Below are 13,508 nucleotides of genomic sequence, written 5' to 3' on the forward strand. Positions count from 1 at the left end.
ATTCTCACATCTGTATTCTTTGTGATAGCTGTAATGTTCTTTAGAAAAGACATAACCTTAACTTCCCAGGTTTCAGAAACCAGGTTTGAATTTTTAAGTTTGATATTAATGTGATCTTTTTGTTTTTTACTCCAATATGAAAATGCTTACAATTTTCAGTCCGAGAGAAGATAGGCCCTTTCGCCACACCTGAAGTCATTCAGCATGCTCCGGGGCTACCCAAGACCAGATCAGGGAAAATAATGAGAAGAGTTCTACGCAAGATTGCACTGAATGACAGAGATATCGGAGATATTTCAACGCTGGCCGACGAAACAATTGTGGAAGCACTGTTTCAAAACAGACCTAGTGACGCCCAGTCATAAGACGAGTCCAGCCGACGGAGCACGAAGCAGTATTCTATTAGCCGTATGTAGTTGCATAATTATGTACGGTGCTTAATGTCCCAGTACAAGCACTGTGTGCACTGGTTATCTGTTGCTTTGCTACGCATCCATGCATACCGTGGCTGTTGTGTAGTTACTCATTTGAATAGCTTTTCCTTGGAAACCAAGTTTTAAAGAGCTTCGTATCAATCCATCCATTACTGAAAAATCTACATGTTGACTGCAAATTTTATTCTTGTTGGATATGTGCATACTCTTTTTATCTGTGACTGGTTAATATTAAGTTTTAGTGAACGAATGTTAAAATTTATTTCTGTCGGTTTTGAAAAGGAGCTTGTCTCTTTGTGTATCGAAGGAATGTACCTGCTACTGCTGGAAGCAGCTGGTACTGCTTCAGTTGATTGTTTTTGTGTATACGTACAATGTGTTAAAGGTGCTTTATTTATTGTATTTTGTCTAACCAGTACAAAATCACTTTGTTACCAGCACTCTCTCCTGTTTTCTCTCTTGTTGCTTGAGTCGGTAGTGTGCAAGAAACTGGAAAGGGGCGAGAGAAAAAAGTATAAAACAGTTTTGATAAAGTGTTATTTATCACTTAATAGTCATATATGTAGTTATCTTTGGTGTTCAGCGCAACGTATGTTAGCCTTTTGTGCAAATGTACAACACAAGCATGACTGAGCGCCACCTTGCAGCAAGCAGGAGTGATTGCACACATGTTCGAGTTTTGTGTGTGTTGCGAGGATTTGCCCGAGATCTGCATGCAGTCCTGCCACCTCTACAGCAATGACGACGCACTTTGCCCGGAAGGCTGTGGAGTGTGTGTCGGACGAGCTGACTTAACACAGTTCGCACGGATATAAATTTAGCAAAACCACGAATATAAGACACACAGATGCCACTAACACAATTGAACAGATCTTTTACAACAGTGAGTTTGAACTCTTATGTTTGGCTGAGTGATGTAAAATAAACCACGTGGGAGGGAAAAGAACTTAGTGGTACGTCACAAAACACAAAAGTTGTGCAATTGTGGCTAGACAGCGTAGGTCACCATCAGTGAACCTAACCTGCTGTTGGATAGAAATAAGGAACTAAAACTTAACAAGCTCTGCATGGTGTTGCATTCTAAACAGTTGTGAGAACATCCATTTCGGCACACACCATGTTGCGAATGCAATGACTGGGTCAGTAACCAGACAGCATTGGATATCGTTTTACAAGTTCAAAATAATGAATACATGGGTTCGTCACATACGTACTCTCACGTGAAAATATCGGATCATTTCATGAGAAAGTATAAAGTAGCATTTTAACAAAGGACTGACTAAAAATCCTGTTTAAAGACTTAGTTTTAGGATTTAATTGGAAGACGTACATGAATTTATTTTTAGAAACAGCCCCTATTGAGTCATAGAACATTTGTGAAAATGCTTGGCACAAAACCACATTTTCCCATAAATATACATGTTCATGACCTGTACATTATACAAACCTAAATTTTGTACAAAACCAATTAAATGTACAATAAAATCAAATATATTATTTCACTTAAATTGAAACTAATTAATGCATAGTTGTTGCCTAATTGGTGTTCATATCACCGAGATGTCATGGGTCTCATTTATGACTTAAGGGCTACATTAGCTTGAATCAGGTAGGAGTCAAGCCTAGTCGTACAAGAATTGTGCAAGTTGCAACAAGCAAACACTTGTTTTTCTCACCACAGGTCTCTGAGAATCATAATCACATCTATATCCCTAGTAATATTATAAATGCGAAAGTGTGTTGTCTTTTTATCCTTTCACACAGAAATGGAGCAACTGATCAATGTGATATTTTGCGTATAGATAGTTTATGGGCCGGAGAGTGACATAGACTACATATAATTATGAAATTTCATTCCTAAGGGAGTGAAAAAGAGGTAAATTCAATGTTATAATAGAAAATCATAGGAGGTGGGCCATAGACATACAAAAGTGAGTTTGTGTAATTTCTCTATGTCAGCCACACAGTCATACAGTAAGGTCTGGCAACTTCATATCCTTCTTCACGAAACAGATCCGCTTAGTGAAGCTCGCGGCTGCTAGCGAACTAATTGCGCTAACAGTTTAGTTTAGAATCTCATCAACAGAAGGCGTTACCTTTAATTTGTAACGCGCTATCATTTAATACACCTGTCACGTCTTGCCTAGAGGTTACCTGCCTCCCCACAAAATGAAGCTGAAGATTGGCGTCCCGGTTTTGCTGACGAGTAGCCTTGATGCACCGAGATTGTGCAATCAGTTGGAGTTTAACTTCCTAAATTTCTCGTTTAAGTGCAAGTCCTAAGGACTTGAAACTCGGTAGTGATGTCACTTGTGGTATGCTGTGTTTGGCCCAGGCAACGCCGGGCACTTCAGCTAGTAGTCTATGCAGCAGTGTTGCACAGTGGTTGCCTCCCAGGGAATGTTCACTCCCGTCATTACTGAGACTAAGAGGGTGAGTTGCCCGACTGGGTCCATGAATGTCTGAGGTGTGCGCAGGCAAGCAGGCCACTGCCGTTGGTACATTTCTTTTGATTGCGTGCATAATAATTGTATTTTTAAGCACATGTCCATCATTACTAAAATTCTAAAATACTAACCTCATGATTTTAGTGTCCAGAAAAAATACAGTATGACCATAAAAGAATGTCCCAGTTATAAAATTTAATACATAGTATCAACTGTAAGCATTGTAGTGTGTTGGTTCAAGGTTACAATTGAAGAGTAACTCAAAACAGTTTTAGATAAGCGCATGCGCGAATACCGGTTTGTTGTTATCTCGCTTGCAGCGGGAAAGAATGGCTCTTCCCCCAATTAGTAGAGGGTGAACCTGTAAACTTTATTTGGCAACAGGATGGAGCCCCTACCCATTGGAATCTCTTTGTACGAGAGTGGTTGAACTTCCCTGACCGTTGGATTGGTCGTAATGGATGGAGACAACAGAGCTCTTTTTCGCTGGCCTCCACGTTCATCTGACTTAACGTCATGCGATTTTTTTCCTTTGGGGCTTTATAATAGATCGTGTCTACATTCCGCCGCTACCTAATGATTTGCCAGAGTTGAGACACAGAATTGAAGAGGCTATTGCTTCCATTACTCCGGACGTGTTAACCAAAGTGTGGGAAGAATTTGACTTTAGGTTGGGTGTGTGCTGTGCCATATAACTAAAGGTGCACATGTTGAACATTTGTAAGAAAGCTTAGTTTTGCTTTTAATTTGATGTATGATTTGTTGTAAATAGTCTAAATTAAACTGTTTTAATATACCATTGAAACTGGGACATTCTTCAATGGACAACCTATATTATGAAAGTTCGTATAGTTATGCAAATTTACATTAAACCTCAAACCTTTTGCTATAATTTGAAATCAAAATGCATATTTACATTAAATATGCTTCATGTTGCATTCGCAAATAAATAACAATCAGTTTTCCTGACTGTGGAAGGGACCAACCTGGAAAGGTGGGATTAAAATGAAAATTTCATTATGTTGAAATATTTTAGGTAAATTTTAATTTACAATAAGTCCCCAATTAGGTATGCATACATTCGTTCTGTGCGAGAAATGTTTCTTACCTCAAATTGTATTACAACTGTCTTTGTTGATGTTACAAGGATGTGAATGCATTGTTAGTAACATCAGATGTATACAAGTGTTTTCTCAACTGATACATATCATATTTCGGGTATCTATAAAATACAGACATTATATTTGTGTTTTTGTCATATGTGTAATACTATTTTTAAAAGTTGTTAAAGTTTTAAATATGTATTAACTGTTCACAGAAAAAAATAACTTGACATAACATGCCAAAGAGCAAGTATGTCTGTTGGTATTAACAACGAGCGTGTAATCTTGAGGTAAATGTTTTCTGTGTGTTCCAAGGCTGTGTAAAGCCATTCAGCTGATAACTTATTAAAATTGTTAACTTCTTGTGGCCTCTGTACCTCTTGTCAGAGAGCAAACAGTATCTTTGTGTAGTTAGAGATGTGTCAGTTTAAAGCTATGTACGGTCATGGACACAAAAACTGAGTGGTTGGAATAAGTTAAGTCCACTTCGCAATGTTAGGCTCTATGGAGAAGGGTGGCCTTAACATTTAGGCAACCCCAACTCGCGAAGCACGCGCTTAGACTGCGCCAGAATCACTCATTCTCCCACCGGAGCTACCAGTCAGGCATCAGCAAAGTTGTCGCAGTGAGTGTCAGCTCTGTGTGAACAAGAAAAACATTTATTAAACAATTTTAAGGAATCTGTCTATTCTAACAAATGACATATTATCTACTTGAATATATATATATATATATATATATATATATATATATATATATGTATAAATTGTATGTGTGTATATATATATGTATACATATAATTTATGTATGTATAAATATAAATATAATTTGTTCATTTTATGTTTTATGATTTCGTAATGCTGGTGACATTTAAATCTATACCCAGATGGTGAGATGGGATTTCTGCCCAATTTTAAAGTAAAATATTTACATATGTGTATTTTATGTTATTTGTATATAAACATAATTTTATTAGCTTGCAAACAAAGCATAATTATTTTTGTCGATGCAAGTAATATTATGTTTCATGAATTCGCTGATGCTGATATTAAAGACTCCGAATCAAATGTCATCACTAAATGAGTGTATACAATCAACTCGATGTTGTTTGCTGATGAATTATTTTTAGTTTTAAAAGTGTAAAACAAAGTTCAGCACAAATAGCAATAAACTGTTCAGTTAAGCTAATGATATTTTTTATTATTAATTGTTTGGAAGGTGAAAGGCTTCAGCCATGTAGAAATCAACTAAGCATCATTTATATTGGTCTAGTTAACTATCTACATTGGTGTCTCCATCTTCAGAACTGACAACTGAAAATGGAGAATGTAATGTCGAGCGAAACTCTGAAAACAATTCCTTAAGTTTTGACGCAACTAAACCCCACTAGTCAAGCCAATCCTGTCAGTGCCATGAAAACCTTGTTACTAAATCACATTTCTCATTAACATTTTTCTGTGTCATATTTCAAAATAAATTAGTCCATTTTGTAACACTTTGGTATATACATAGTTGCTATATGCAAAATTAGCCTTTTGTAAACAATTGCTGTGGATTCAACCTCAACAAGCAGTAAGAATTTAACTTATTTCCATCAACTTAGAGTTAACTTTACTTATACTTTTTGTAATGACAAATGTTTTCACAATTTCAACACTGATTACCAAGTGGAAAACAAAATCACAGCAAATTTGTAACTGCTGTGATATATGTCAGTTAAAAAAAAAAATATCTGTGAAAATATGTAGTTAACCTTTCCATATAAGGCCGTATTCCAAATTATCAACAGTGATAATATCTCTGGTATGATTTCAAGTGATTTTTATGGAATACCACATGATTAATAACATTTGAAAATTATGAAGGCACAACTACTATTTAATGATGGAAATTTGTCTGGAAAAAAAATTTGTCTTTATCATGGACTAAGTAAAACCCTTGTTTGTCCACGCCTTTTTTATACCAATATTTTTCTTTTAGCTCAGAAAACCTCTTACGACTTTACTGGTTTAAAGTTACGTTATTTTGGTTCCTGCAAAAAAAATTAAATTTTTCAAAAATGACATATCAAGATAAAAGTTGTTTCCATTTTTATGTCATGCTCTCTCATTTTTTTAATGTGAACGCTAATTAAAAATTAAAGGTTTTTTTTTTTTGCTTGGTTAACTTTCTAATAAAATACTATGAATGGAAACAACCACAAGTTTGGTTGAAAGTGTTTTTGCATCAAGTGCACAAATGCTATCTAATACCAGCTGTATAATGATAGATTTTTCTTCAAAAATGGAAATGGCTCTCCATTTGATTTCTGGCTGCAATCCTAGCAACTGTTCCAAGGTCACGCTCATATCAAATGTATCAGAAACCACTCAAGTGGAGAAAACTGGCAGGGCAGTATCAGTTCATGTTGGCTCTTCTAGCACTGTCTGATAAATGCATCAAGAATTGATTTGTTTGAACGATTATACGTTATTTACATTCCAGAATAGTAACAATATTGATGATTCTCTCGGAAATTTAATAATGCTAGTATTCATGACTTTGAAGATTATTTTTGAAGTTATTCTTTTCACCAAAGTTAGGATGAATTATTCATTAACATGGGAGCATTTTTTCTTACAAAATTTTTTACATGAAATAATTTTGAAGTCTTTTGTAGCTTGGCTTTTGCGTTTTAGCTGCGTCAAAGGCGAAGATGAAGATGATATTGACGTTTCGGTCGACGTTGCAGTCGCCATCGAGGAGAAGTTACCTACTGATAATGATGTTTTTTCTCCTAACCTAAGTTTAAAACTTACGTGAGTTTGGGAGGGGTTTAGGTAGGAAAGACTGTTAAGTGGGTCTCAGGCCAAAGCCTGTACGCTCTAATCATGCAGGGTTTAAGCCAAGCAGGAGGGATAACATGCTAGAAGGGGATTGGCCATCAATGGCAAAATCCCTTGTTCCTTATCCTAACAGTTTGGTGATGTCTCATAAGCAAATCGGTGCCGCACCGCATCAAACTCTCCAATAACAAACACAAATCCCACTGACTTGATGCTGCCCCATACTTGTTACGCTCACATGATCACAAAGGTACTGCAACACACAGAATGTTTTCATTGATGCATGACCAATAAAAAAAATGTATTTACACACACAGTGAACAGGGCATACATGGAATTCAAAACCATGAACTTTCAAATTATTCTTAAGAATTGAATTCCAAGCATCTGGTAGATTTCAAACAACATAAACATTGGATTTGAAATTCAATTAACTATGTTAATTATTTCCAAACAAACAAAAAATATATTTTACAACTTGCTACCCACAACAGTTTTTATATATATATATATATAAATATACAAAAAATATGGCACAAAGCGCCTCAAGCTTTTTTCTCATTTATACTAGTATTGCTTATATACTATTGTCATAAATTAAATTTTAAAATTATTTTTTACTTTTTAGTTTGATAATCTTTAAAAGCATGTTTCTTTAGTTTTTTAAACTATATTTATTTTTAACTTTTTAGTTTGATATTCTTTAAAAGCATGTTTCTTTAGTTTTTTAAACTATATTTATTTTTAACTTTTTAGTTTGATATTCTTTAAAAGCATGTTTTTTAGTTTTTTAAACTATATTTATTTTTAACTTTTTAGTTTGATATTCTTTAAAAGCATGTTTTTTTAGTTTTTTAAACTATATTTATGTATAATTATCATAGGGAAATGAGTTACCGACACTACCTATTACCATCTGAGATAACTATTTGGAGTTGCAACGTCACAAAGAAATGGTAAAGTCTCTACGAATCATTTGCAGTTAGATGTATGGATATAATATTAGAATTTACTGGGAAAAAAAAAAACTTTTTTTTTTTCGGCGTGGCCGGGAGTAGAACCCACGATCGCTGAATCCGAAAGCTGACGTCACAGAAGTCGCGCGCCTTAGACCGCTCGGCTAACGAACGTAATGAAATGGGTGGGACATTTTACAGTGATGAGTCACTCACTCTTAGTCGAAAGAGTTACAGACGGACAGACAGAGTTACAGACGGACAGACAAACATACAGGTGAAGCTAATATAAAGCATGTAAAAAATAATAAATTATAATACTTATTCAGTTCACAACAGTACATGAATTGCCAAAATAACAATAGAGGATATAAAAATAAAGCCCAATTAATTATATTAGGTATGTTTCATATTTTAAAAAGTTAACACTGTAACAATATTAACAAGGTTGTTAAAACTTGAGTTTTACTAATTAATGAGTATCAAAACAAGCCATTCAAAATACAAACTTACATATCAGTTGTGCCAATTATACTTATTTCGTTTACTCTGTTACACTTTGCTGTCTGCCACAACAGATCATTCAAAATAAATGAGACATATTACAAACTTTTATATTAAAAAATAAATTAAAGTAATGAGAACATATACTGATTTCCTAAAACACTAGCTGATACAGTCTCAAGTCTGTACCACTATTTTGCAACCTACAAGTACTACAAAGTATGATCACACTTCTACCACAGAATCTCTCACTCACTCATAGTTCACAGTACAGAGAAAATGGTATCCAATGTTGCAGGATTGATATTTCTCAGCTTGTTGACATTAAAATTCTAGTTTGTATAATATTAATAATTATGAGTCTTGTTGAATTTTCTAAGATCATAAAATGGTGTCCTTTGATAGAATTATTACAGTTGTATAAATTCTGAAAGAAAAAAAATCAATTCTAAACATCACTTATTTCATAGGTGAAACTATTAGCAACAGTTGGTCACTATTAAGAACAACATTTAATTAACTATGCACTAAGGTAAAACAGGGCCAAAATTTTTAACATTAAAAAATTTCGTTTACACTCTTCATACTCTTTGACAGCAAAACGTACAAGAGTAACTCAACATGCTTCACCCAACTTTCATAAAATACTCTGGTATAACCCAGTGGCGTAGCGTGCCATCTCGGCGCCTGGGGCGGGAGACCCATTTTGCCGCCCCCATTCTATAGGTGCTTGATTAAAATTAAATTTCACATGCAATGAGGTACCTTTTATTGAAGTTAAAATAGGATGAGCGGTTTTACAAGCGGATTCTACGGGCCTTATGAGCAGCGAAGTCAGAAATAACTTTGTCAAAATCAATATTAGCAGCCAATTCTTGTTCAATCGACAATATAGCCAAGTTTGATAGTCTAGCGGAGCTCATAGTAGATCTGAGGTAATTTTTTATTAGCTTCAACTTCGAAAATTTTCTCTCACAACTTGCAACACTAATCGCCAAAGTCAAATATATTCGAATCAAGATGACTATATTTGGAACCGAAATTACGAGATTCAGTTTTTGAATGAACTGGAGGAGCTCCAGTGGTCCTTTACCACTTATATCTTCCTCTGATTCAGAACAGGCAACAACAACAAACTGCTGAAGACGCTTCCGCTCCATCTGAAACTCATCCTTGTCGATGTCTTCTAATACATGGGAAAGATCACACTCGAACTTGCTGTCCAAAAGTTTCGCTGGCATCAAAAATCCGAACTTGTCCGATATTTCTTGAATTTGCTGGAATCGAGTCGTCATTTCTTGAATGATCTTGTCGAATGATGAGATAATCTCACGACGGATTTCCTGTTCGTGAGACAAAGCTGCATCTTCAGAAGATTCATCGCCATGCATGCGTTTTTTCCTGCGAATTCTTCTCGTTTTGAGTTCGATTCCTAGTTTTTCGCAGAGAGTCTTAGCAAAGTCAATTGCTTCTTGCATGAAACGGTCTCTACTTTCCACTAAGAGGGTTTTTAAAGCGCAGAGTTTTATTTGCATGTTAAGGTGTGTCAATTTATTGCTAGATTTTGCCTATGTTAATTGGTATTTACAGCGGTGATACGCCCGGTGCGTATCTATATTTGTATTTGTATTAATATGTTCTTATGTATTTTTAATGCCTTTTTGGTAATTATATTTAATTTTCGGAGCTCCGAAGTATATGATCAAATTATAATTTTTGGGGGGAATTGTTAAAGTATTTTTTTAGTATTATTATATAGCTATTTTTTATAAGTAGTAATATGGTATGTATTTTATGATGGATGCGCCGATTTGTGATGAAACGATTTTATGATATATATATATATATTTATTAAATGTTGTCATATAAATTTTGCGTCTTTTTAACTTGCTGCCTCCTCTCACTGTTCGCAACCTTATTAGTATTTTTTAAGCCTGCTATTAATTTGGTTTTTAATATTTTTTTGGGTTTACCTGCGCTCGTGGTACGGGGCAATATAGGAGTTTTACTGTGTCCCGGTTTGCGGAAGTTGTTTGGTTTGCCCTGGGTTAAGGTCAAACTTTACAGTACAATGCGTAGTACTAAATTCAATGAGTGCGAAAGAGAGGCATCGACACGGGCCGACGCGTGAAACAAAAGATTTTGTATGAGTAATTAACATAATAAGGAGTGCGGCTCAACTCGGCTCGCGCGCGCCGGGCGGCGCGGCGTGATGCGATGTTGCCGTTCGTATGTAAACAAACAAACGTTATAAAGAGCTCTGTCAGTGATTTCGCAGTTTTTCTTTTAAATAAATATTAAAAAATAGTTGGTGCGCAAAATTTTAGATAAAAATGGAACATTATAGTGTGTCTGACACATGTAATGAATGAATCATAGATCAGATCTCAACCCGCTTCACCGACGACCCGCCCCCGCGGGCTGCCGCCCGGGGCGGGCCGCCCCCTCCGCCCCACCCACGCTACGCCACTGGACTTAGCACACCTGACAATATAAGTTAATTAAGGCACATCATTTGGGCGGCTTAAAATACTTACTTACAACCATTTTGGAAGGATATATTACAGAATAGTATATTTTTTGTGATGTTTGTGTATCACGGTATAGTATATAAAGTGTTTGTTAAAATCAAACATTTGTACATTTGTTTAGAACAATTTAATTTTTGGCCGTATCGACAGTATTGATACTTGATAAAGTGTGTGTGCATTATCGGGATCTGGTCAAAAATTATATTAGCTAAGCAGTTATTTAAAGGTGTTCTGTTAATATTTTTTTTAAAATCAAATTATCACACATTCATAATTTATTATGTGGAGCAATTGGGGGTCCACAAGAGACGATCAACAAAAGTGTGCAAAGTTGTTTGAGCATGTGACAACACACAGTTTAACATCAGTATTTCGAAACCACATCACACCACTATGCTCCTCTACAGTACGCCCAACCACATCTCTCGTTGTTAAGTATCGCCCGGTGCCTCTGCTAACAAGCATAGCCCTCAGTTGTAACAGACTTACACAGCTCACTGCCTCTTCACCGACACCAATATAGAACTATAATCGTATAATGTAATTTTGGAGCAACACAGCACATACACATAACAGAAACATAAATACTTTTCAGTAGCATTATAACATGCATAATGCTACTGTATGTACGTTACAGGACATGACAAATATGAAAACTAGGGCTGGGCCGATGCCGATTCCGATTCTTAAGTATCGGCCGATATTCAGAGTATCGGCATCGGCAGCATTTGTAAAATATTTGCCGATACTTCGCGCCGATACCTCAGTCCAAGTTCTTAAACTGTGTTATATTGTTTTTGTTAGAATAGTATTTCACGCAACTGGTTTTTTGTAAGTCAAAACTAATTTTTAAAATAATTGCCTAATTTTGTAATTTATGCACTATTACCCTAAGTTTCCTTCCCACAGCGCTACTATTTTAAAGAAAACTGGTCGTGTTGATTGTTTTAAAAATACAATGAAGCCCGAGAACCATAGAGACGTGCATACTATAAATGTATAAATGTCCTAAACTTGAGTTTATACCATTTCTTATGTAGCAATGTACTCTATAATGTTTAATAATTATACTTATGCGTATGTATGTATATATGTATTATCTGTATAAAATGGACTTGACTTCTTCTATATCCCGGAGCCCTTAACTCCATATAGGATCCACTGAACAAAAACTGAATAAATAAATAAAAAAATATTCATTGCCAACTGTGGAGCAAAGACAGCCTCATGTTACGTTTACCAGTGCTCGCGATAAAGTAAATTGAACTCGCGATCACGTTTCTTTATGGTGTTTCTCTACATACCCTCGGCTGAACACTTTGTTTTTTTTTTTTTTTTAAACTAAGACTTATTAACTTGACTTCTTTCTATAGTTTTCTTGAAAAATACACAAGTCAATTTTGCTACATTGTGCACAATAGTATAAAGTTTCAATTTTCCACTACCAATAATTACAGTAAATGTTTTTGAGTTCATCGTTTTGCCTTAGATTATGATCTCATGTGTCATGTGTTATATAGACATGCATTAGGCATTATTTCAGTTTCATTACGGTTCAACATCTGATCTTGCCTGTACATTATTTCTAACGAGTGCTTCTACATTACCAACATTACAGCCCCGATAGGCAGCAGGAACACTGCTGAACATCAAAGATAATGTTCACTTTTTTTGTATTCACGGCACCAACCACATGATGTGCTGTCCTTGCCAATGTCAAACAACTCCAAAATGAATAACCTTTATTGAACTGTTACCATTTTCTTCTTCTTCAGATTGATCTGAAACACATGAAATACACATACAAGTCTCAGAATCAACGCAAAGACATAAAACCGGAGGAGAGGGGAAAAAAAGAGGTCAAAATTTCCAACAGAAAATGAAAGAAAGAATCTGACGATTAGTAAGTACGTACTGTATATGGTATAATGCCCCATGGGTTAGTAGAATTGATTAATTAATCATGTTTGTTTCAGTTTTTAGAGCATTGCTAATTTACGAAACTTACATTTTAAGTAAACACTTTAAGACACATTAATATGTTCAATTTTAAATTAACTAAAATAGCAAAATTTGTTTAATTAAAGAATTATTTCTCGAAAATTTCCCGGAGGTAGTGCTTGTTGCTGAGGCAGAGCGGAAGGAGAGTCTAGGACAGTACCTGGGGCTGGGGCAAAGTCCCGGAGGTAGTGCTTGTTGGCGAGGCAGAGCGGAAGGAAAGTGAAGGACAGTACCTGGGGCTGGGGCAAAGTCCCGGAGGTAGTGCTTGTTGCCGAGGCAGAGCTGAAGGAAAGTGAAGGACAGTACCTGGGGCTGGGGCAAAGTCCCGGAGGTAGTGCTTGAGGCCGAGGCAGAGTGGAAGGAGAGTGAAGGACAGTACCTGGGGCTGGGGCAAAGTCCCGGAGGTAGTGCTTGTTGCCGAGGCAGAGCTGAAGGAGAGTGAAGGACAGTACCTGGGGCTGGGGCAAAGTTCCGGAGGTAGTGCTTGTTGCCGAGGCAGAGCGGAAGGAGAGTGAAGGACAGTACCTGGGGCTGGGGCAAAGTCCCGGAGGTAGTGCTTGTTGCCGAGGCAGAGCGGAAGGAGAGTGAAGGACAGTACCTGGGGCTGGGGCAAAGTCCCGGAGGTAGTGCTTGAGGCCGAGGCAGAGCTGAAGGAGAGTGAAGGACAGTACCTGGGGCTGGGGCAAAGTTCCGGAGGTAGTGCTTGT

The 13,508-nt window shown here is 36.3% G+C and overlaps 2 protein-coding genes across 3 annotated transcripts in view; one reads left to right on the forward strand and one right to left on the reverse strand.

Moving 5' to 3' along the window:
• Positions 1-874, forward strand: part of LOC134541317 (acetyl-coenzyme A synthetase) — an 80,651-nt gene extending 79,777 nt beyond the window's left edge. For both annotated transcript variants that reach the window (XM_063384719.1, XM_063384718.1), the window contains exon 11: positions 160-874. In XM_063384719.1, coding sequence (XP_063240789.1) covers positions 160-365 — 206 coding nt within the window. In that variant the 3' untranslated portion in view covers positions 366-874. The remainder of the gene's footprint in view (positions 1-159) is intronic.
• Positions 875-8,279: 7,405 nt separating this feature from the next.
• The window catches only part of LOC134541058 (WD repeat-containing and planar cell polarity effector protein fritz), a 48,060-nt gene continuing 42,831 nt past the window's right edge, over positions 8,280-13,508 (reverse strand). The window contains exon 14 of the mRNA XM_063384200.1: positions 8,280-12,581. Coding sequence (XP_063240270.1) covers positions 12,517-12,581 — 65 coding nt within the window. The 3' untranslated portion in view covers positions 8,280-12,516. The remainder of the gene's footprint in view (positions 12,582-13,508) is intronic.

The sequence above is a fragment of the Bacillus rossius genome, chromosome 18 (assembly GCF_032445375.1).
Source record: "Bacillus rossius redtenbacheri isolate Brsri chromosome 18, Brsri_v3, whole genome shotgun sequence".
NCBI lineage: Eukaryota > Metazoa > Arthropoda > Insecta > Phasmatodea > Bacillidae > Bacillus > Bacillus rossius.